Source organism: Azolla caroliniana, unplaced genomic scaffold (assembly GCF_043228905.1).
Source record: "Azolla caroliniana isolate FFs.n. ecotype wild unplaced genomic scaffold, voAzoCaro1.0.p SCAF_3, whole genome shotgun sequence".
Classification (NCBI taxonomy): Eukaryota; Viridiplantae; Streptophyta; class Polypodiopsida; order Salviniales; family Salviniaceae; genus Azolla; species Azolla caroliniana.
In genome coordinates this window covers 2,429,479-2,455,128 of record NW_028230438.1, presented here as the reverse complement: position 1 = coordinate 2,455,128, position 25,650 = coordinate 2,429,479, and the positions used below count along the sequence as shown (strand labels likewise).

Here is a 25,650-nt window from a genome sequence, read left to right as displayed (position 1 = left end):
ATGGGGCTGAGATTTTGTCTCTTCGTTAAATAGAAGCTTTTTTCCTCTCTTTATGGACTCCGGAGTTACCTTGGTCTGGGCTTCGATTGGAGAACCTTGTATGCGAAGCTTAATTTTCTTCACGGGTCGGTCTGACAGATTCTCAAACGACCTATTTAAGAAAGTATATGCAAAAACATAAGTTAGACAGTTACGTAGATTGAAGTTGTTATTATAATGAAGAACAGTTTCTAGGAGCAGTAACATATTCAAAAATCTATTGTAGGCATGGCTATTCAACCTAGAAAATATATATCGTAATAAGTAAAACGGGTTATATATTCTTTTAAATAGTAGATATGACTTATATAGATTCTAAACCTATATTGATGAGAATTTGCCATAGTGAATGCAATTTGTAGATCATTTTCTACTATTTTAAGCTAAAGTAGGTCAAAAAACACCTATAATTAGAGCTTGTATTTGTTTAGAAGTAAGTAAACTCAACATAGAAAGACTGATTTTGACAGACAATTTGATAACATTTCCACCCCGTAAACGATTTTTCTCTCTCAAAGGCTACACTTTAAACACGAACTCGATACGCCGTATCGAGTTCGTGTATACAATACAAATATTTATACACGAACTCGATACGCCGTATCGAGTTCGTGTATAAATATTTGTATTGTATACATGAACTCGATACGCCGTATCGAGTTCGTGTATAAATATTTGTATTGTATACATGAACTCGATACGCCGTATCGAGTTTTTCGGGAAACGAAACATATTTACAAAAATGTCCACAGTGTCAGAGGCCTACCTGGACTCCTCGCGCTCGACTCTCTTGGAAGACATGGTTGATCGTGTTGTGTGGAGGCGGAGATCGCGCTTTCGTGCTTTGTGCCTTGAGTGCTCTGTGTGCTCTGTGTGCTCTGTGTGCTCTGAGTGCTCTGTACGCTCTGTACGCTCTGGTGAGTGAAATATGATGAGGTCTTCCTATTTATAGGGATTGAACCCATGGTTAAAGTAACCATAGTCATCTTAACCAATGTTGGTAACTTTGAGGATAGTTAGTTTGTAACCATAGTCACATTAACTATAGTAACTTATGATTGTATTAATGATTACAAAGTCAAACTAATATATTGATCAATCTTTTATACTCATAAAAACCTACAATCAGCTCAAAGGTTATGAAGGAGACAATGATAGAGGTTCATGAATGTACCAATGATTGATTACTAAAAGCAAAAAATTTTATGACTCTCAATAGTTATGTATTAAAGATGTGGGCATGAATTAACCAATGATTGATAAGTCTAATAATTAAAATGGTGAGCCTTAAAGAATCAATGAGTGAGACGTTCTATATCAAAATGGGTGTCATTAATTAGCCAATGATTTTAACATTAATCCAACATATTCAAGGCTTGTTAATGATTAGTTTTATATTTTACTTGATTTAACATCATTTAGATCTAGTTTATATAATGATTGATAATTTAAGTTAAATTACTTTATTAAAAATAATTTTTAGATGTATTGTATTTTAATAGAATATTACATAATATAGACATTCTATTGGTTTGGCTTTTGTTTAGAGAGAAGTTTATGTTTAGGGAGGAGTATATGGTTAGAGAGGAGTATAACTTAGAGAGCCCTATCTAGACCTTAAGCCATGAGTGAAGATTCACCGTTCTCGATTGAAGAATATTGTTTGTCATCAGACACATCGTTTTCTACTGAAGAGTATTGTTTATCAACAGAGTCACCATATTCGATTGAAGAATATTGTCTTTCGACCGACTCACCATATTCTATCGAAGAATATTGTCTGAGCTCATCTACAGGGAATGCAAATAATGACACATGTGAAGAGTTCTCTATTGAAGAATACGATATTAATAAAGATACCGGGAATGAAGGAAGTGCCCAGGAAACATTGAATAACATTGGCGATGGTCAGAACAGAGAATTAGACTGTAACAAGGTTACACCAACCTCTATGCAGGAAGAGAAATCTGGGAGCCCTATGCATATTAGAGAATCCCACGAAGAATTCGTCTGGCTAGATTTAGCTTGGTGACATCAGATAAACAGATTGGATTTGATGTCAACAAAATATGTTGTGCCCGTGGTTGTATGTCTATGATTGGAAAATCAAAGTTGCGAGAATTAAGGCGATACTATTTTTCGATGACCGGTGATGAGCAAGACACTTACCTCGGATCACATATGCAACTAGTATCTGACAAATGTACGGGGATCAAAGTATCATTCGAGTATTATATCTTCCATGCGCAACAGATATGTAGAGTTGCATTCAAAATTGTGTTATGTGTTAGTAACATGCGGCTACATAGAGTACAACAACATCTACTTAGCGGGGATCAGATGCTCAATTGTAAAGAGGTTCCAAGTATGAAAGGTGCAATTGGAAGACTAGCTATTGGCTGGATGAAAACTTACTTTCAGTTAAATTGTGAAGTAATGCCCACTACAGGTAGGATGCATCTTTCTGATAATTATACCCGTCGGGAAGTTTATGATGTCTATCGATCTGAAATGCTAGGCTCACGTAATAAGTCTATCACCTATAGCCAATTCACAAGATTATGGAGAGCTCGGTTTTCAAATGTTATTATTCCTCGTAAAGTACGTATGGGTTATTGCTCCATTTGTGCAAATCTTAAAAGTTTGGCTAAAGGTGCAAAGACATCAATGGAAAAGGATACGAGTAAGAAGTTACTACAAGAGCATCGCGAGGCACAATCCTTAGAACGAAGGAAGGCGATGCATCATAGAGAGAAGTGTTTGAAGAGGCCTGAACAATACATGTGCTTAATGATAGATGGCATGGACCAGAAGAAGACATGCTTGCCGCATATGCGGAGGCTCCCCAAAGATGTCAATGATGAGTGCCTTGTTCAAATGCACTTGGTGGGATGCTTGGCTTATAATAGGTCTGTTCGACATCACGTCTTCATTACTTACCCCAATGTTCACAATGACCCTAACCTAACAGTTACAGTGATTCACCGAGTTTTGATGTCTTGGGGACAACCTTTCCCCCCTGTTCTATACATTCAATTGGACAATACTGCTAGAGAGAACAAAAATTCAACTGTATTTGGCTATCTAAGTATGTTGGTCAACCTAGAATTGTTTAGGAAAGTGAAAGTCAATTTCCTTTTGGTTGGCCACACACATGACCATATAGATCAGATGTTTAGCACATTCTCCAGACAGTTGTCTCGGCATGATGCTTTCACTTTACCTAAACTATTTGATGTCATTTGTGATGCATATACACCACGCCCAAAAGTGTTACACTTGAAGGAGGTATATGACTTTAAGAGATATATATTAGATGGGGGTGGTGGGAATGTTAAAGTGCTTGCTCAGTTAAACAATATAAGTTTCAATCACATTTTTTTGATAAAGAAAAATGGAATAAGTGGTTCTACACTTTTGTATGCTAAACAATATTCATCTTCTACAACATGGGAACCTGAAGGTGGTTGCCAGTTATTACTTTGTATGCCGAGTACAATTGTCCATGGAGCTAAGCAAATGCCAATTGAGAAGAAAGGACAGTTGCAGAGCGACTTGGTATTAGAACAAAAACGGTCATGGCTCCAAGCCTTAGAAGAAAAAAGAAAACATATTGAGGCCGCCAAGAAATATGCCGCACAACAAGACACGTCATGGTGGGATGTATTTTATAGTGATCAGAAAGAAATTATAGACAATTGTGTATCTGTTGATAATTGGAATTTGGAAACGCCATTCACATGGTCGCTGCAACATGATCGCGTAAATAGAAGTCCGGAGCGACTAGTAAATGCGATTAATGACAGCTTGGTCCATCCACAACAAAGAGACATTTATGTGGGACCAAGGATGACCAAAGCAGCCGAAGCTAGATGGCAAGGAAATTTGCAAGAGCTCACCGCGGGGATGTTGATTGCAACGCCGGCTGATGAGAACTCACATGGCCACCAATTTTGGGTTGGTAAAATTCTAGAAGTGCTAATGCATGAAATAGATAACACGATCAAGTCTATAAATGTTCATTGGTACAACACTAGAAGTGCAAATGCTTTTACAGGTAAGTATACATTGGAGATGATTGAATGCCAAACAAGAAGGGGAGGTAGGAAGAGGAAGCGAAACATTCGTAACACCTCGACCCTTGATATCTCTGATGTGGATATCATCGTGTACGACTTCACACTTACAAAAGCCGGACGATTAAGGAAGTCAACAATAGATATAATAAAAGAAAAATTACCAGGTCTACAAGGTGGCTCGAGTCAAAGGCAAACGAGATCTGCTACATATAATCTAGAGTCAAACCATTTGGTTTATGACGAAGATAATGCACTGACGAGGATGATGAGGAGGAATCGTCATTGTATATTAGTTATAGTAGTGATTCTCCGTAAAGGAGTGATCATGAATGTATATTTGGCTATTAAGTGTAACTACATTCCGCTTGTAACAAATCGAGTAATATAAAATCATGTGTTTTGAATTCTTATGATTTCCCAAAAATCGTTTCTTATAAAATAACATTGGTTGTAAAGTTTGTGATATAAATTGAGAATGTATGTTTTTGAAATTCGTCTTTTTTTAGTTACTTCTAAATCACGAAAATAGTGGATTTTTAACCTTTTTCATAGTATGTTTGAACTTGTATGATACTGGTATCAATGTGTTTTGTAAAATCATTGAAAAACCCCTAAAATTTCCCTTATCCTTCCATTTATGCGCGATCCTTCCACTTGTGAACGCGAACGTGTTGATAATGTTATTTTGATGTCTTCTGCATTACTCAAAACCCAAAAATACAAATTCAACCAGAAATACATTTGTGTCCAACCTATTTTCTCAATCGAAAGCCAGCAAGCAAGGTCTTAAGCACAGGTCAAGTCTTGCCTCATAGCTCATGAGCAATGCCAGAATCATCCCTCGCTACTGGCCGTGAATCAAAATAGAAGTATTTGCATTGGCACAGCATTGCGCTAGATTCACAGAGATCAGCATGTTGTCAATGTCTGGGTTGCAACCAACAAAATAAGTTTCAGCTCATTGATTTTGGTTACTACGCATTGTATGGCTATGATTGGGCATTCTAATGGTACCCTAGTATTATTAATTATGGAATGCGGTTGATACAAGGTATCCTTCATTGGGAATGAACAGCACAATTACTTAACTAAAGCTCAAATCCAAATCCAATCATTGCAACAAATAATTATTGACTAATGCATTAAACAGAGATCAAGTAATTGTAAATACAATACCATGTGTTACCATGTTCTTATTTATAGCCAAATAGATGCTTAGGACAATGTTCCACAATGATAAAAGCTCATGTGGATAATTATAAATCAAATAGACATAAATAAATAAAAGGAACCAAGAAATAAAAGCTCAACAATTAATAGTGTTTGAGCTTCCTAATGTGATCTAGGATTCATTAGCGATTGCACTAGTAATAGCCTAAGATCGCGTAGACTGTCTGCAATAATGTTAGCACAAGGATTAGGATTGCAGCAATGACCGATGCCGTCAGCCATGGCGGAGAGAAATACTCAGCACATCCTCCATGCCTTTGTGCACGACAAGTCGTGGAAGATCAAGCTGAAGTTAAGTGATGAAACCATTGTCATGTCCAATGATGTTAAGCTCATGACTGTCATGTACTCTCTCTCCATTCATCTTCTCTGATGTTAAGCTCATGACTAAACCCTTTTCTGGTGCAATGAGGTTCCTCAGCACATCCTTTGGTCCGCCGAACACGATATAAGTCGTGGAAGATGGAGCTGAAGTTTCCTCTTCTCATACTTCATCACTGATATGTTTTATTCCATTGGAATTGTAGTATTGAATCTGATAATATTCATCTTCATCTTCTTCCTCTTCCTCTTCTTCAGGAAACGCCATCGTAGAGAAGGAGCAAGGACTCGAGAGGTAGAGGTAGACCTTTTATTGCTCCAATTCAGTTGAGCAACTAATTGCTCAATGTTATTCTTCATCGGACAATGACTTATTCACACCTATTTACAATAGCCAAAGTATAACTAATAGTTCTCATGTGAATTTAAGTCACCCACATACATGTTTCAAACCAGAAGCATCACCTAATGTCAATATATTTTCTTCTCCACTCTACACTTACCCAACAAATGAAGATTTTGATGATCAACCGCAACCAATCAAGCCAAAATTTCGTTATATTTACGAAATTTTGGAAGCCACACAACCATTCGAAGCACTTATGGCCAACATAAAATTGGGACTGGAGCCTATTGGCGAGTTTGAAGATGATTACGGTGATATTCCACTTGTAGACATAAATCTCACTCCAAAGGCAACCCTTAATGGTCCCGAGAGTGAAATGTGGAAGTCGGCGATGCAAACGGAGATGGATGCACTGATGCGAAATGGAACATGGACTTTGGTGCCACGACTGAAGAATCGCAATGTCATATCTAGTAAGTGGGTACTTACAAAGAAGAAGGATGCACATGGTGTAGTGACGAGATATAAACCTCGTGTCGTTGCTCGTGGTTTTTTGCAAATTCTTAGTGTGGATTTTAAAGAAACATTTGTTCCAGCACTAAAAATGGTTCCACTACGAACCATGCTTGCTTTTTCAGCCGGTTTCAATCTCGAACTTCACCACATGGATATTGAAACCGCATTTTTACATGGTGACTTAAATGAAGAAATATTCATGCAACAACCACCGTTTTTTGAAGATTTGAAATTCCCAGAGTATGTTTGTAAGCTTCATAAGTCATTGTATGGTTTGAAACAATCTCCATGAATGTGGCACCACAAGCTCCGGCGTCTATTTATTTCCGGCGTCTTCAAGCGGAACCAAATCTTTACATTCGTAAGGAAGGAAGTGTTATGTGATCATTGGTGTGTATGTTGATGATTTGTGAATTGCCGTTAACTCTACTACTTCAATGCGAAAGGCTATAAATCAACTCACGGAGAAGTTTCCCGTCAAAGACCTTGGACCACTAGAGTATTACCTTGGTATCAAGGTAACAAGGACTAGGATGGAAGGCACACTTACTATGTTGCAACAGAACTTGGTCAAAGAAATTCTTCACAAGTTCCGGATGTCCGACTGTAAACTTATTGCAACACCAATGACCGTACCGTGCAAACTATCATCCAATGATAGTCCAAAGACCCTGGAAGAAGAGCAACTCATGAAAACACTTCCTTATCGACAAATCCTTGGAAGTATAAAGTATGTTGTGACTTGTACACGTCAGGATTTGTCTTACGCAGGTGGTTTTCTTTCTGGATTTATACGAAATGCTAGAGTAGTTCATTGGAATGCTTTAAATCGAGTTCTTCGTTGTCTACAATACACTAAAGACATAGGTCTAACATACAAGTCTTTCCAAGCTAGGAATTCATCTCAACTTAATGGTTGGCTCCAAACACCATTAGTTGGTTGGACGGATTCGGATTGGGGGGGGGGTAGATCTTGATACCTCCTACTCCACATCTTGTATGGTTTTCACATTTGCCGATGGAGAAATTGCATGGAGAACCAACTGTCAAGTATCTGTGGCTCTTTCTAGCACCGAAGTGGAATATGTTGCAACGACATTAATGGTGAAAGAAGGATTGTGGATAAAGATGATCATTGAGGAGCTCGACATCATAAAGCTTAATGAAGTCAAAGTATTTTGTGAGAGCCCTTAGGGGCTCTGATAGAGTCACAATGTGGTCTTCTATATCAAAAAGCAACAGATTCAGCTTTGAAGGTGGGCCATTGCTCTAACTCGTGTATGTCAAGTATTTGAAGGCACTTGAGAACCGAAGATTAATCGCGGGTCAAGTCGGACTGAATTCAGACACTAGTGCTATCAAAAAGAAGTTGACTACTCCAGATATCGAAAGCCATGACCATAACCTCGAACCTGCATTAAAGATGAGTAGCTCGAAAAGTTAGGGGAGTTCTCCGAAGGCGAGACAAGTTTCAAACCTCGACGAAGAAGAAGAAAGACCATGTCTTCTTAGTACACCTTTTCTCCAAGCTCAAGCTCCATGTCCTATGCCCCCTCCTCGTGATGGAATTATATCAAGCGAGTCATCTTCGTCACTTGCTTCCCTGTTGGAATGGGTGAAACGCTTAGCTTCGAATCCGGGAACACTGTTACAACTGAAACTCTGGTTACTTCCGAAGAATTATCTTCTAAACCACATGTACCAGAAAGAATTCTCGATGTTATAACAACAAATCTATGTAATAAAGTAATCCGAGAATTTAAAATAAAATGGATGGATAAATTAATAAAAGATACCACAAGGGAACGCAAAAATACTCTTAGAACTAACTTCCCTAACTTTTCATTGCAAGAGTGCAATGTTTTAAAGAGGGGTAGTATGTTACAGCCATGACCATATAATATCCCGTGGTGAGAATTTACCGTAGTATTCTATACACCTGGATAAGTGTGAGGGTTAAACGAGAGTGTAAAGAAGGGGAGGATTACTTTTAATCCTCGGGATTGAGACAACCCATTAGGCCAAGTGTGAACTTGTCTAGGGGCCTTGGGTATTGCTATTTATAAGAGGCCTACCTACCCTCATTTGATCATCTTGTTGACTACGTCGAGACTCTATTTCGTGGTGGATCAACTCTTGTAGCGAGTGCGCCAGCATCAGGTACGAGTCGACGCCATGACGGTGGTATGGGATGCCGATTGAGGCTCGAGTCCGTCTCTATCCCTTCACTCGGGGGTGGTCGGGTAGATCGGCACCCTTCTTTCTCCCTCTCCTTTCTACCTATCTATCTATCTTTTATCTTTATTTTATGGTTACATTAGTTCATGTCTCTAATAACCATTCTCGTACGAAACATATTGATGTAAGGTATCATTGGATGCGCTCGACCATTGAAGATCAACTTCTACAATTCAAGAAAATTCACACAGATGAAAATGTTGCTGACATGTTGACGAAGATAGTCTCTAAAGAAAAGCTTGAGCTATGTGTCAATCTTGCTAGACTGAACAGAAACTAAGTGGTTTAATGGAATCTTCTCCTATGTGGCCAGAGGGGGAGATTGTTAGGTTTTTTCTGTCCACATTACTATGTAAATGGAATGGGCCTTGGACACCCAAAACTTGTTTTTTATAAATAGTGTGAAAGGGGTTCACACAAGAAGACGTTACATATCTACACTATGTATCTCATTCTTTTTGAGTGTGTTAAAAAGGGGGAGAACGAGCATTTTCTCTGCTGCAACAGTGAAAAATAAGTTTCAGAGAGCCCATACTCTCTTTCTTAGCTGATTCCTTCAATCTTTCTCAAGTATACCAGCACACTCAGACATCCGGACATCGCCGCCTCCGTCATCAGCCACGTGATGTGAGTTTTGGTGGTTTTTGTGTCTTATTTGTTGAGTTCAATTTTTTGTAGGAAACATCATATTCCTTGATTACTCATAGTACTCTAACTTGGTGTATCAGATTTATTATGATAGTGAATTAGTTTTGGACTAGATCCCGTGGTTTTTACCTCTTTTGAGGGTTTTCCACGTTAAAATTTGTGGTGTATTGTGCATAGAATCTGCTGTGTATCTTTCTTGTTTCTTTTTTATAAATCTTGCACAACATATTTCTGTTTTACATAAGTGTTTAAGTGCTACTAAGTTTCGGATCAATAATGAGAAATCACAATTTCGGCATGTAGTGTTTTTCTATGACTTTTTATTCCTAAGCTAGGACATAGATTCCTTGTAGACCAATAATGCAATGGTAGGTCACTTTCAACTTTCTATACATTTGGCTTGGAAATCAATTAATCACAATTGTTTTTGGGAGTTAGAACAAACTATAATTGATCGATCGACGAATAAGCATGCATTTCATGGATTATATTTTAAGATATTAAAATGTAGGCAGATTTTAAAATCATAAAGTGAGGATTTGTGCGTCGACTAAGAACTACTCGAACTTATTTCCTATCAAGCAATTACAACATGTGAATGTTTTGAGTCAATTCACCCAATTTTTGACAATTTGAGACTAAACTCTATTCCAATTTCATATAAACTAGGAAACTTTATGTGATCAGCCATTGGGTTTTTCAAATGTATCAAATACTATCATTAATCTCGGCCATGCCGCGTATGAAGGAAACAGGGTCGATTGGGGAATCATCATAGGCGAAGGACTCCACACCGCCTTAGCCTCATTCCAGTCAGGTAAGAAGATGTTGTCTGTTCTTACCCACTTTTTGATGGTTCTATACCCACCCTCCTCTCTTCCTTCCCCTCGGACACTCACGTCCCCACCACCACCACGAAGACAGAGACAGAAATTGGTTGCCATCAGCCACGAAGCATGTTTGAGTAGTTCAGGGTGTTTGAGTAGTTCTTGCTCGATGTCAATTACAATTCGTAATTGCTTGATGGAAATGGATATGATAGGTAGAATTAAGTAATTATAGCCAATCTCAATGCCATAAATGGTAATGGATCCCACCAAAACTAGCTAAGGATGCATCCTGATAAGCTCATCTATCATGGGAAAGAAGAAAACAACATTCCCGTGTAGGGTTAGAGCTTAACAATGATTGAGATAAACCAACTTGGGAATTTGGATTGTCCACATATATGGGAACTTTAAATAATAAATTTACAGCATGTTTTGTGTATATTGCAATTGTTAGTTATTTCAAAGTCTCCATTGTTTTCACTTTCCTCCTCCTAAGATATGATTTTTTACTTTTTATTTATTTTAGTTGTATTTATTTTTTATTTTTTTAAGAAAACATATCCTTCCATTAGTTTCGAACAGCATATTAGCTACAAAATACAAAATTATAGATGGAAAGGAAGTGACTATCCTTCCCCAACTTGTCTTGTGTAAGACAATGGCTAGCCATGAATCCTTCGTTTGATAGACTTAATTGAGCACTTCCTCAAGATATGATTTAATATGTGTGGCATATGGATCTCGTTACTACTTCTGATTTCTCGATTACATAGTAGTCATTATAGAAAGCAACATGGTTTTAAATTTGCCATAAATATTAGTGAGAGATTTCAATCATTGTCATCTTGAAATCCATTCAAGAAGGTTCATTTCCACTTTGAATTTGTTGATTTTTTTACGGTTGAACAAATGTTGGACACCCTCTCAACTAAGAAAATGCTATTTAACAATGAAAGTACATCAAAAACAATCTAATGCAATAATGGTAAGGCATGAAAATACTAGAGCATTTTAACAGAAGGGGAGAAAATACTTGTTTGAATATGTTATTGAAGATTTACATAGCTCTTCCCTTTTGGTGTGAATAGAGGGATGAAACGTAATAATTTCACATTGTAGTTCAACAATAACGTTCTTCAAGGTGTTGCCTTGTCATCATCATCACAATTTCATAATGAAAATGTGAGCATAACATATATGAAAGTGTAAAGAAGCAAGACTAATTATAGAAAAGAAGATTTAATAGAAGAATTCCAGACCTTGAGAGTCTTCATGGATCCCACCAAAACTAGCTAATGAGGCTTGGCTATCTTTAGGAGGATGAAAAGAATTTCCATGCGCACAGATAACAAATGGTTGAGATTAAGTGAATTAGAATTTGGACAATAAATATGATTAGCCTCAAATAATAAATGGCAATGTGGTTTTCGTATACTCGAGTTGTTAGTTGTTCGCAAGTCTTTGATTCAACTTTCATCTTCCCAAGTCATGATTTATGGGATATAAATTTTGTTATAAGTTCTCATTCTAAAAAAGCAATAGACATTTTTATGAGTTTTCACTCCCAAGGTAGTGATATAGATTCCTTTCTCGGACATTATTAGTTCCAACTTTCTATACTTTTGACATTATTTTGTCTTTTCTATTGTTTGCAACTTGTACTACTGCTACTAGAAATTATAAAGACTATAACATAATGCTATATACACTTTAGGTCTCATATGAGTACTAGACTGATTCATTTTAATTTGAAAACGTATATATGTATTATGGATGTATAGGAAGGTCTTCTAGAATTTTGGTATATTGAATTAATTAATATGCGGTGTCATGATAAGGACAATGTTGATTTAGGCTGAATGTAGAGGTTTAATTGCTAACTGACTTTTTTAGTGCTGTGTGAGTACTTATATGTGCTTAATTGTCTTTTTGTAGTTTTAATTCCTCTTGTTTCCATGTTTCTATCCGGCCAATCAGCTCACAGTGTATGGGCTCACACATACATCTCGAGTCTCATATATGTATATATAATGCATTGACTTTCTTTTAAAGGAATATATGCATAAAGTGGAAATGGTATTTCTTTTGGTTCCTTCAATTACTTAAAGGGCGCACACACACACACTCACTCACACACAAACGTATGTATGTTTGTATGTATATAATGCATTGACAATCTTTTCATAAAAATATTCGCATGAAGTTAAGGTGTAGATTGTAGTTATATTGGTTCCATTAGCATACTTCGAGCACAATGAATAATATCGAAGCATGATAGTTTATAGTGTCTCTCTCACCTTTGTCCATATGTCACATCAATGATCATGAACACATGCAAAAAAAAGTTGTCTTAGTTTAATTAGTTGGTTTGTATACAAATCAATTAGTTCTTAGACCATAGACAAACAAACAAACAAATTGGAGCCTTACATATAAGAGTGAGATAAGGTCAATTCATTGATTTTGTCTATCACCATAATTGAGGAGGATGTGGAAACGTTCCTGAGTTGGATGAAGAGATATTGTCATGCTATATACAGTCTTACAATCTCACTGTTATTCATTCATTCGTGTTGTCTATCACCATAATTGAGGAGGATGTGGAAACATTCGTGAGTTTGATGAAAAGATATTGTCATGCTATATACAATCTTACAATCTCACTATTATTCATTCATTCGTGTTGTCTATCACCATCGATCACAACGAGGCACTAATAAGTTCCACAAGAACCTCTGATGTGGTCACTTCAAAATTCCTTGTTCTTGCAACCAGAAAATCCACAAATTCATGAGGATATATAAAAATTCCGAGAACCCAATAAGTCTTACAATTATATTCACGCATGTATATGTAGCTTAATTTTGCTCTTTCATTTAATATTAACGATGGATATGACCGAGACCATGAAAAAAGGCTTAATGTCTAAAGCTTGAGCCTCCACATTTTTACCATGACAACATACATTAGTGTTGCAAAATGGGTTCGTTTTTACCAAGGAATCTAGCAAATCCAGGGTGTAAGTTTTTCTATATTGGTGTGAACACATTTTGGTGGGATCCAATGAGAGTCAATGGTGGAAGTTTTCTATTTTACCATTAACATGTTCTTCTTGTTTCTCATCAATTTGATGTTTAGTGCTCACATTTAGATTGGCACTTTGGGATGACTATGATGGGATAAAACAAGACATTCGAAAATGGGGAAGTAATGCCTTTATTCACCACTTTAGGAAATTTTGATGTTTCGACAAATTATTGTTGTTTCCATAAGTTGTAATTATTTGAGAGGAAATACACACGAAAATAATTCAAACCTCTTGATTCAATTGGTAGGAGGAAAGGCATAGTTTATTCAAAAGAAGGAAAATGAGTATAACACCATGGTTTTAACATTCATCCCCATGGTTATTGGAACGTGGTGGTCATCCCCATTTGCCATTTAATGCCAAGGTACTCATAGGGAAGTCCATGATTGTTGGGCTCCCTATTAGGCTCAAACTTATGCAAACAATGGACAAGGGTCAAGTAGAGGCTTCTTTTGTGCCATTTCAATGGAGGACAATATACATAGGTTTATTAAATGCCCAACTAATCATCTCATTTGGAATTTGGACTGTCCATACATATGAACTTCAAATAAACTATAACATGCCTTTTGTTAGTTGTAACAAAGTCTCCAATATCTCAACTTTCCATCTTCCCAAATTGTGATATGTGTGAGGCATAAACATTTTGTTACAGGTTTTGATTCCCAGATTACATACTAACAACATTTTCTCAAATCATGATTTTCTGGCATACAGTGTTTTTCTATGATATATATATATTGTAGGCTGCTTATAGGCCAATAATGCAGTGGCAGATTACTTTCAAACTTTCTACACATTTGACTTGTAAATAAATTAATCACAACTGTTTTTGCTTATATTTCCTGATATGGAATTGCGAGTTAGAATAAACAATCATGGATTGATTGACGAATTGATATGCTTTCATGGATATAACCTGTAAAAATTATATTTAAAGATATTAAAATATAGCGGGATTTTAAAATCATAGACTGAGAATTTCTAAGATACCTAATGATTTATTACTTCCCCATTAAATCAACGAGAGGGAAAGAGAGAGATTGACCATAATTACTTAATTTTAACTCTCATATCCTTGATCTGAAGTTCACAATTGGGCAGGTCAACAAATTTATATTACTTGTGACTACAGGCGCCGCTCAACATTTTATATTGTTTTGGAGCTTTTTTATTATGCTCTGTAGTCTAGGGCTAGTTTAATCGAGATTTTTCTGTAGTACCCTATATTCTCCGGTAATCATGATGACTATGAGTCATTTCGTCCCTTTTCCTCTCAAATTTTATCTCTAAAATGGAGATCAAGCTCTGCCTAAATGAGATGAGAATCCAGGCTGTATGAATGAAAGAAGAATGGAACCTTTACAGTAAGGTATTGACTTTGCTATCTATAAAATGGCATGAAGAAACCATCAAGTTTGTGCCCACCCAAGAAGAAGTCTGAAGAAGAAGTTTAATAGAATTTCAACAAAGAAATAAATCAGCCTTACATCTAAAATGGAGCAATCTAAATCCTGTACTAAAAAAGACAAATGGAGAGTAGACATGATCAGCAAGATCAAGAATGCCAATACTAATGCTGAAACTAATGGGTTCAATGAAAGCCGGATCATTTCGAAGCCTCCGAAAGCATTATTGGATGTCAGGAAACAGTCATATTGCCCTCAGATCCTGACCATCGGACCATTGCATGAATTGCTTAGCGGTAGCTCTTCTCTTGATGAACGGAAGGCACTGTGTGTAAAGAGATTCATGGAAATACATGGGATATCAGATGTGGAAGAGCTCATGGAACGCCTCTTCGAGGACTCTTCTGATCTTCGCCTCGATTATTCAGACCTTCCCAATTATAGTGATGAAGCCCTCCAACTTTTGGTCACTGTCGACACACACCATCTTCCTTTGTGAGTTCTTGATATTTGTTCTGACGGATTGGGCATCCATACTCAAGGAACACGACTACTTCGACATACTCTGCGACAATGACATCGCAATCAACCAAGTATGGAAGGACTTGGTGGTGATGGGCAACCAAATTCCCATGTCATTTCTAATGACGTTCATTGAAGTGTTTCCAAGCAAAGACAAGTCTGACGAAAAGGATAAACTCGAGAAAGGATTGCTTTATGTCGTTCAACAAGTTGATCCATTCAAGAATTCGGAGGACGAGAATTCCGACGACGAGGATTGTTCTGACGACGAGAGTTTTGAAAACGATCGCAAGGATCGGATACTTCTGGGACGGAACGAGCAGCATTTAGTTCCAGCCCAGGATTGGATACTTCCGAGACGGAACAAGCAGCATTTATCTCCGACCCAGTACCGGATACTTCTGGGACAGAGGAAGCAGCTGAGAAGGAGGAAGAATCTCACAATATAAACATACGTCGTGATCGTCTGCCAACATCGTCACAACTCTCTAAAGCCGGCATCCGGTTCAAGGCCATTGAAGGTGGTAGCATATCGATGATGGAGTACGACAAGAGAAAGCTTTGTCTTCATCTTCCACGGCTTGTCGTGGAACATGGCACGGAGGATGTGTTTCGGAACCTCCTTGCTCATGAACAAACCTTCAAAGAAGGAGCTCAGTTCACTATGTATCTGATCATCATGGACTCGCTCATCGACACAGCCGAGGATGTAGCGATCCTGACGAAGGCACGAGTGATAGAGAATCACTTGGGGAGTGATGAGAAATTGCTCCAGATGTGGAACGACATGTGCACCAACATCAAGATTCGAGAATGCGAGACATGGGATGACATGATACGCGACATACTGGAGCATTGTAAGAGCCATTGGCGTCCGATGTATGTGGAGTTTCGGGAAAAGTATTTTTCTCGGCCATGGCTAACCATTTCGCTCATTGTTGGGTTTCTACTGCTCCTATTCTCAGCATTGCAGACAGGCTACACAATCGCAGGTTATTACAGAAAAGACAATCCTTCAGCACCACCGGCACCAGCACCACCAAATAAGTGACTGCGGAGCTTTGTTGATTCATTTGGGATTTCCTTGTACGTTATTTCTGTTATTTTTTTTAGAACTCTTGGAAGATAATGTAGTAGAAGTAAAATAAGTGACACGGAATAAGAGTCTTATGGACTCATAATAACATGGTTGAATATGCTATTTGCAACCAGACATTGTAGTTACGATAAATAATTGGTGATTATTGTATTATTGAGTATCTTGTGACAACCATTGGTTAAAATAGGCAATCATCTTGTCCTCTCCCAATTAAAATGAAGTTCGCTTTGCACGAGTCTCATTAGACAATCACACGCCCAGTTTTAGCCATACAATTGCATTGCCAAATTTGATTCAAGACCTGAGAATTAGTGGCAACTAAGATCTGATCTTTTTTGCTCACATATTCGCACATTGTTCCTGGTTGGTAATTCGTACACAATTGTGAGGAGTGGACTACATGAACATGCTTTTGCATTGCATGGGCAATAACATGTTTGACATAGTATTTGGCTAGACTATTTACCATCGGTGAATGTCTATAATGACCTTATCGTAACAAAATGATAGTAGCATACAACTTGAGGGTGTTTCTTAACACTAATGTAGTATATTTCCTTGGAAAACAAAAACAAAGAGATGATAGTAAACCCTACAAAGGCTCCTATACTAACCTCTAAGGGACACGTGGCTTCGTGGCTTCCATCCTATATTCTTTGATTACAAATGACTAACACTACTACAACACATGACGGAGAACCACCTCAGAAATGGTGAGAGGTTGCTCAAGATGTGCAGTGACATGAACATCAGTTTCATGACTTTAGGATTTGGAAGATGGGATGAGATGACCCCCAATATAATGGAACTTTTGTAGGAGCCATGGATGTGTTTTGTACATGACGTTTTGGGTAAAGTATTTTCCCTGGTTATGGTTTAAATTGGCTTTCAGTCCTTGATGTGTTTGTTTGGTCAATGTCTTGTTATTCTTATTGTAAACAATCTATATAATACTCAATTGTCACCAAAATCTCTAAACTAACCTTATCAGAAAAATGGTGTGGTCATGTCATACTCAAACAATTCACAGGTTAAGAGAGTATTGGTACCTACTCGCTCATATCATGAATGGGTGTGTGCTTTTACAAGATCCTCAATATTGGGGTATTCAATCTGCAACAGAGAAAAGATGTAGCCTAATAAAAATGTATCCTAATGCAACCAAAAATATAAAGATTTGGTTTCAAAATCAGATTTAATTTAAGAAAACCACACAAACCATAAGGTAGATAGACTGGTTACCCAACTCTTTCTTTTTCTTTTTCCTAAAAATTGATTACCCAACTTTAATAGCTTTTATAGAAGAAAATCGCCATAGTAAATTAAAGGTAGAAATGGGGCTACTATTTTAGGTTGTAATGATCATTGCCATAACTATAGTGGTTAGGTGTCATTCAAATTGTGACTACTTAGATAGATGTTTCATGGATGGGTCAAAGCAAGAAGGTCATAGAGACCTAAAATGGGATACACAAAAAATGTGGCAGTCTCAAAAGCTCATCAACTGCTTACAAAATAAATTACACCTACAAAAAAGCTCCCCAGTATTAGTCTCAGGTGTGACAATGTCGAGGTTGTTGGATCTTTGCATATCTTGAGAATTATCCTCTAGGATCACCCTAAACGGGCGTTGTCCTTATCGTGCCATCATATATTAATTATTTCAATACACAACAATTCTGGAAGACCATCCATCATACATCCATATATGGACATTCTCAAATTTAAATGAATCAGTCTTGGTACATTCATAAGACTCAAATTAGTGTATGACATTATTTTAGTCTTTATAATTTCTAATAGTAGAGTAGTATAAGTTACAAACTATAAAATAAAAAACAAAATGTCAAAAAGTATAGAAAGTATAGAAAATCCAGCAATGGGCATTGGAGTGGCCCACAAGCAATCTACATCACAAATAATAATTTTCTGAAATTTTGGACCCTTAATTGGCTGCATCAATTTCTCCTTTTTTCTGAGCCGACTCAAAGACCAGATCCCAACATCATTGGTTTTGGCCACTACTGTTTCGTTCTTGCCAAGACTCTACTTGTAGATATTACTCCTCTCCATGTAATTCCAAAGCCTGCATTTTTAAGTCTAATCAAAATATTAGAAATAAGCTGTATCTAAGACCTTAGAAAAACGTACATGGATTGCAATCCATCATGTCTTATGCAAACACATGATTATGATTGTTCATGTAATCAGTAGAATCATGATGAGAATGAGCGTTTCCTAAAAGAAGAACTCTCCGATCACTGAAAAAAGAAGTCTAACTTTATCTCTAAAATCGAGAATGAGAACCCACCCAATCCAGGCTGTATAAATAAATTAAAGAATGGCAAAGAACATGCGTTGAGGAACCTTTTATATCCACAAAGCTTTACAAAATAACGAGTTCACTTTACTATGTATGGATAATGGGATCATAGCCGAAAGTACATAAAGTACATTAAGTCCATGCATAGTTAATTGGACTCTCAGCTCATCACAACCGACGAGATGTCTGAAATTGTAGACTATTTGACTCTAAATCGAATGGAGTATTAGCTTTCTATAATTATAGGAAATGGCATGATTCCTGGCTCCACACATATGCTCACTCTACTTATCATAGACTGACAAAAAGATACATAGAATATAGACTTTCTCATCACCTAAGGGCAGGATTAACTCACAGAGATTTATAAAAACAGGAAATGTGGCACTACTTAACCTAATTCTACAAGAAAGTGACAACCAATTAGTCCCCTACAGAAACAGAAGAGGAAGAAGATTATTAGATTCAACATTACAATTCCAATGGATAAACCTGATCATCAACATAAGTTCACTAAAGATGAATGGAGAGACTACATGAAGGAGAAGATCAATCTGCATGTTCATGATGCACCTGTGTTCAACGAAAGTTGGAAGATTTTGAAGCCTCCCCAACATTTGTTTGAAGTGAAGATAGACTCATATTGCCCTAAATTAGTGAGCATCGGTCCACTATATCAAAATCTTGAGCCTTCCCCCATTAATAATTTTAAGGCACTATGTGTGAACAAATTCATGGAAAGACATGGGATATTAGCTGTGAAAGAACTCATGCAATACCTCACCCCTGATGAACCAGAAGAACTTAGCCGCATCTATGATCTCAACCTCCCCCAATCTGACTTCGAGTGGCTCCAACTTCTGGTCACTATCGATACCGTCTTCATTCATGAATTCTTGCTGTGTCTGTCCAAGAAGTACCCTACGACAGGTACCTGCAAGTACTTTACCATTTTCTTCTTTAATAATGACTTTACATTCCGCGACAGACTACGGAGGGATTTGGTGTTGGTAGGAAATCAAATTCCCATGTCATCTGTGAAGAAGATTACAGAGATTGATAGTAATCACAACTTCTCATTGGATGATCTTGAGGATACGGTGCGGAGATTTATTGTCCCCCGGATTCCATTCATCTCTAGCAAACGAGTGCAGACCAGGTTTGAGGAATTCCTCAAATCAAAAGACAGGAAATTGATCGATAAATGCCAGCACCTACTTGATGCCCTCTATTTTTCATGCACTGAAACATTTGAAGACTCTAAGCGATCATCTGCGAGACCACCAGCATCTTATTCTGAAGAGGAGTCTCATCACATCCCAACCGCATCTGAACTATCTCAAGCCGGCATTTCATTCAAGGCTTGTGAAGGTAATGTATCGGTGATGAAGTATGAGAAGGCGAAACTTCAGCTCCATCTTCCACGCCTTATCGTGTACGATGGCACCGAGGATGTGCTGCGGAACCTTCTTTCCTATGAACAAACCTTCAAAGATCGAGGTGAGTTCACTATGTATGTGGCCATCATGGACTCGCTCATCGACACTCAAGAAGATCTAGCGATCTTGACTAAGGCGAAGGTGATACAGAATCACTTGGGGAGTGATGAGAAGTTGCTACAGATGTGGAACAACATGTGCACCAATGTCTATTATGATCCATGCAAGGAATGGGAAGAGATGATTCAAGAAATAAATGCCCACAATTCCACCCGTTGGGGTCGCTTGTATACAGAGTTCCATCAAATGTATTTTTCTCGGCCATGGCTAATGGCATCTGTCATTGCGGCGTTTCTACTGCTCTTAGCTTCAATATTCCAGACAGTCTATTCAATCTTAGGTTATTACAAACCCCTAAATCAATCGAAAACACTAAAGCCTTAACTTCCCTAGGACAAAAGTAAAGAAGCTTTGTTTATTCGTTTGGGATCTCATTATTTGATTTCCTGCTACTTACATTTCATTGATTTATAATCCACATTGGGTTATGAAATTGTGAAATATTATGTACCTATGGTCAATCATGTGTTATTGATTTATTGTACATCTTGGTTTATGAAATTGTGGAAGATTATGTACTTATGGTGAGCTGTTTTCGTTCTTCATGTATTAGTGGAAATTAAGTATTTCTCGCAATGAAATTCTGACGCACAATTTCTTCTTCTTCTTCTTCTTCTTCTTTATCCCATATTCATGAAATTGCCTACAAGTTGAACAGGATGGCAAACCCAAAATAAATCTATTGAAAATAAGTGACATTAGCAAGACCACTATGGCTTTTCTTGTCGTAAGTGTACTAGAGGTTTTAATGGTTATTTGGTCTCAAATAATAATTACATCATATAAACTTTTAAGGATCCAATTCATCCTGTTTTCTTCTCAAATTATAAACGTTAGTAGTTAAATAACTGATTTTTTCTGATCAGCGCAAATGTATCAGTGTCATAAAATGATAAAGATTTGATGCCATTGCTGTAGTGTATTTACTCTCATTAATCACATTGTCAATATGGATCCTTACAATACCGACTTCTCATCATTGTCTGAACGTGGGTCTTCCCATTGGGTGATCTGTGTGTCCATCATAATCCATTCTTCAAGACCAAAACTTACACCGAGTAATAGAATATGATGAAACGAATTGTGAGGGATAAATATATGCTGAAATGGAGAGCAGGAGGAAATTTTCTCAAAATTGCAAGCATCTATTTATTTCCCTCTATCTCTTTTGCATACAATCAAGTTCAAGTTAGCTCTTGTGATACTTTCATCACTGATATGCTACCTTCACAAGCCTTACAACTATATGCCAAGACTTTTGAGAATTATCATTGTGAGATGATATAATTTACCATTGGGATGTTATTACTTCTCTCCATATAATTCCTAGGCATACATTTTTAGGTCTAATAAAAATATTAGAATCAAGGAATGTCCAAGACCTTAGAAAAACCTACATGGATTGCAATAAATCGGGTTTTTTATGGAAAACATGATCATCATTGTTCATGTAATTAGTAGAATCATCATGACTATTAGTGTTTCCCAGCGTTGTTTATGGGTTTTCATTGACAATCATAATGGCACTCCTAGTAGTGAATGCTGGATGCTATGAGTGTTAATTCGAGCTTGTAACCAACAAGTAATAGCCAGTTTATTAGTGTTTGCTGCGTGGATCGAAAACTACCAGAACGCCAAACGTCGCCAAATTTCACTTATTTTTGTACCTTTTTTCCGCTCAAACAATCACCCCATGTAAATAATGGAGTCAATTCCTCCTCCTTTCTCTCAAATTGTTCATTTTCATTTCAGACCTAAATCTAATAGCATTTCCTATACGTTTTGCAAATTATGTGATGGGTGTTTGTCATTTGCAAATGTGTTTGTGATTACCGCTGTATTTACTATCATTAATTGACAGAGAGGAGACACACTAAACAAACAACAAATTTGCCTCAACTTTCCTATCACTGAAAAAAGAAACACTTTATCTCGAAAATCCAGATCAAGTTCGCGTAAAAGAGAATCCAATCCAGTCTGTATAGATTAAAGAATGGGACAGAACATGTGTTGACGAACCCCTTACATCCACAAACCTTTTACAATAAGGAGTTACCTTTACTATGTATGCGATCATAAAGTTGATTTTACTCAGCTCATCAACACCCATGACATGAACCATGGAGGGATGTGGACAACTTGGGCTTTATGGTTTGGCTATGGTGCATAAAATGATGAAGTATAGAAGGGGAAGAAGACCATGCTTCTTTGGCTCACTTGTATTGGGGAAGTCTTAAGCTTTCACAACAGGAGAGGAAGAGAAGTAGAAATCGCGAAGCTTGGGCTGCAATGGTGAGCTTTATCCCTGTGGAGCTCATCATTGGGCTTATTCTGTCACTACTACTTCCCAGAGCAGGGTTATATCAGCTATGGAGACCTTCAAGCAAGAATGATAAACACCTGATATTTTGTCGGCACATTTTCATTATGACACTGTGATGGTGATGAAAAGGCATCATATTCTGACGACATTTTAAAAGGTTATATGTTCAACTACAATGTCAAAGTGTTATTTTTTTATCCTTGAATTCACACCCAAAAGAGAAGAGCTACATAAATCAGTTTAAAAAGAATAATATATTTGAGCAATAGGAAACAGATGAAGGCAGTCCAGAAAACCATAATTTGTTTGCATTCCTCAAAAATTAAACAATTTCAAAGTGGAAATGGACATCGCTAAATGGATTCAGAATCACAATGTGTGAAATCTCTCACGAGTGTATATTGTGTTGTCCATTCCCAATGAAGTATACCTTGTGTCAATCTCATTCAATAATCATTAATGTTACAATGCCCAATAGTATCCATACAATGCGTAACCACAATCTATGAGCTTAAACTATGTTTGTTAGATGCAACATAGATGTTGATGGCTCTCCATGAATCTGGTGCAATGCTGTGCCAATCAATGGCCGGGGATGATTTGGGCAAGATTTGACCTTTGCACTTCCGACCTTCATGGCTGTCAATTAATAGAAAAGGTGGAACACAAATGTGCTGATGGTTAGAGTAATCTTGGAGACATGAAGACTTCCATTTTCAGCAAATACACTTGCTGCATATTACTTATCAACATCCATCGTTTTAGGTTGAGCGCTTGTCTACATTTTGGCAATGCATTGTATCCTAACAAGTGGTCGATCAATGCGTATGTGATTGAGACTCATACAAAATGTACTTCAGTTTAGTTGGGAAAGGATGAGATCATTTCTTGTTTAATGAGATACTCGATAATACACTAATCACCAATTATATATTGTAAGTACAATATGGGATTACAACTACCATGATTAAACATCTACTCTTATTCCTTCTGATTTTAATTTAACTTCTATAACAACTACTACATCTTCCAAGAATCACAATCTTCCAAGTTAAAAAATAACAGAACTAAAGTACAATGAGATCCCAAATGAATGGGAAATAACAGAAATAACAAAGCATCGTTATTTTGACCTCAAGGTTTGATTAAGGTTCGGTGGTGAATTTAGGGCTAAAATTGGTAATAGCCTGCGACAGTATACCCTGTCTGCACTAATGAGAATAGGAGCAGTAGAAATGCCACTAGGAGCGAAATTGTTAGCCATGGCCGAGAGAAATACTTTTCTCGAAACTCCACATACATGGGACGCCAAGGACTCTCGTAGTGGTGCAGTACATCTACTATCAAGTTCTCCCATCTCTCACATTCTCGAATGTTGATGTTGGTGCCCATGTCGTTCCACATCTTGACCAACTTCTCATCACTCCCCAAGTGATTCTCGATCACTTGCGCCTTCATCAAGATTGCTACATCCTCGGGTGTGTCGATGAGCGAGTCCATGATGACTGCATACTTAGTGAACTCACCATTATATGTGGAGGTCTGTTCATGGGCAAGCAGGTTCCTCAGCACATCCTCTGTCTTGTCATACACCACAATCCGTGGAAGATCGAACCGCAGGCTACTCTTGTCATAGTTCATCACTGATATGGAACCTTCAATCGCCTTGAACCAGATGCCGGCTTTAGAGAGCTGAGACGCTGTTGGCAGGCGATCGCGATATATGGTCATCTTGTGAGATGCTTCTTCTGTCGCGAAATGATTCCATAGTCGTGGCAATGTACATGTATTGATGGCTTTACCCTCATTCTTTTGTAATTGTTCCCTGACTACCCAAACATATAGGCAATCTAGTAGATGAGTGCAATTCACAAACTCGGGAGTTTCAAAACTTTCTGCGCTGGACAAATTCTTGCTGATATAGAATGGATCAGTCATTTCAACAGCATACAGCAATCCTTCCTGGAGTTCATCCAGTTCAAGTTCGACTTTCTTCGGAAACGCTTCAATCAGCTTCGCTAGAAATGAGATGGGAATCTGGTTGCCCATCACGAACAAGTCTCTCACTACTTCGTTTAATGTGATGCCATTGTTGCAGATTGTTTCGAACTGGGTGTGTTCCTCCAGTGTGGAATCCCAGTCAGTCTGAAGAAACAGCAAGAATTCCCGAAAGAAGATGGTATCCACAGTCACCAAAAGCTGGAGGGACTCGGAACTGTAATTGGGAAGGCCTGAATAATGATTGTGAAGATCAGAAGGGTCATAGAAGAGGCGTTTCATGAGCTCTTCCACATCTGATATCTCATGTCCTTTGATGAATTTATTCACACAAAGTGCCTTACAATCATAAAGAGAAGATCTCCCGCTAAGCATTTCATGCAACGGTCCGATGGTCAGGATCTGAGGCCGATATGACTCGGGCTTGACATCCGCTAATGCTTTTGGAGGCTTCGAGATCTCCGCGTACACGGGCGTATCCGCATTAGTATAGATCTCATTGATCCTTATCTTCATGTATTTTCTCCAATTCTCTTCTTCAGGAGAGGATTCAAATTGATACATTTGATGTGGAAGCTTGATTTCCTTGTTGAGATTTTCTTAAACTGAAGCTTCTTCAGACTTCCTTCCTTCTATGGGCACAAACCTGATGCTTTCTTGATTTCCTAGTCTTTTCTTGCAGCAGGAGATAAGAATAGATAGAGAGAAAAATGTGTGTGCGAAAGAGAGAGGGAGGGAGATAAGAATGCCAGAATCATATATATATATATGGAGAGATAAAGAGAGAGACCACAATCATGCCATTTTATACACAGAAAGCAAAATATTACATTCCGATTTTCAGTCAATTCTTCTATGATTTCAGAAACCTCGTGGGATTTGTGGATGGGCAGTGACTTTTCTGAATATGTGATCCGTGCCATTCTTGTTGACCTCCATTTTAGAGACAAAAGCTTTCCTTTTTTATTGAGGCGAATTTGTTAAATTTGGTTGCACCGGTCTCTGTTGGATTAATGATAGTATTTGACATATTTGAAAAGCACAAGTACTGATCACATAAATTTTCATAACGTATACGTAAT

The 25,650-nt window shown here is 37.6% G+C and overlaps 4 protein-coding genes across 4 annotated transcripts in view; 3 read left to right on the top strand and 1 right to left on the bottom strand.

The window, feature by feature from the left end:
• The window catches only part of LOC147865846 (putative UPF0481 protein At3g02645), a 47,389-nt gene that overhangs the window by 7,416 nt on the left and 14,323 nt on the right, over nucleotides 1-25,650 (top strand). The window lies entirely within an intron of this gene.
• Nucleotides 14,762-15,546, top strand: LOC147865850 (uncharacterized). The gene has a single exon (XM_087316197.1). The coding sequence runs from the start codon at nucleotides 14,833-14,835 to the stop codon at nucleotides 15,241-15,243; it is 411 nt and encodes a 136-aa protein (XP_087172323.1). The 5' UTR covers nucleotides 14,762-14,832; the 3' UTR covers nucleotides 15,244-15,546.
• On the top strand, nucleotides 19,097-20,670 carry LOC147865849 (putative UPF0481 protein At3g02645). The gene has a single exon (XM_087317478.1). It carries the CDS (start codon nucleotides 19,171-19,173, stop codon nucleotides 20,569-20,571), a length of 1,401 nt encoding a protein of 466 aa, XP_087173604.1. The 5' UTR covers nucleotides 19,097-19,170; the 3' UTR covers nucleotides 20,572-20,670.
• Nucleotides 23,538-25,378, bottom strand: LOC147865848 (putative UPF0481 protein At3g02645). The gene has a single exon (XM_087317477.1). The coding sequence runs from the start codon at nucleotides 25,130-25,132 to the stop codon at nucleotides 23,741-23,743; it is 1,392 nt and encodes a 463-aa protein (XP_087173603.1). The 5' UTR covers nucleotides 25,133-25,378; the 3' UTR covers nucleotides 23,538-23,740.

Coding starts and splice junctions, on each gene's coding strand:
- LOC147865850 (XM_087316197.1), top strand. CDS start 14,833: ATGGAGCAATCTAAATCCTGTACTAAAAAAGACAAATGGAGAGTAGAC.
- LOC147865849 (XM_087317478.1), top strand. CDS start 19,171: ATGGATAAACCTGATCATCAACATAAGTTCACTAAAGATGAATGGAGA.
- LOC147865848 (XM_087317477.1), bottom strand. CDS start 25,132: ATGTATCAATTTGAATCCTCTCCTGAAGAAGAGAATTGGAGAAAATAC.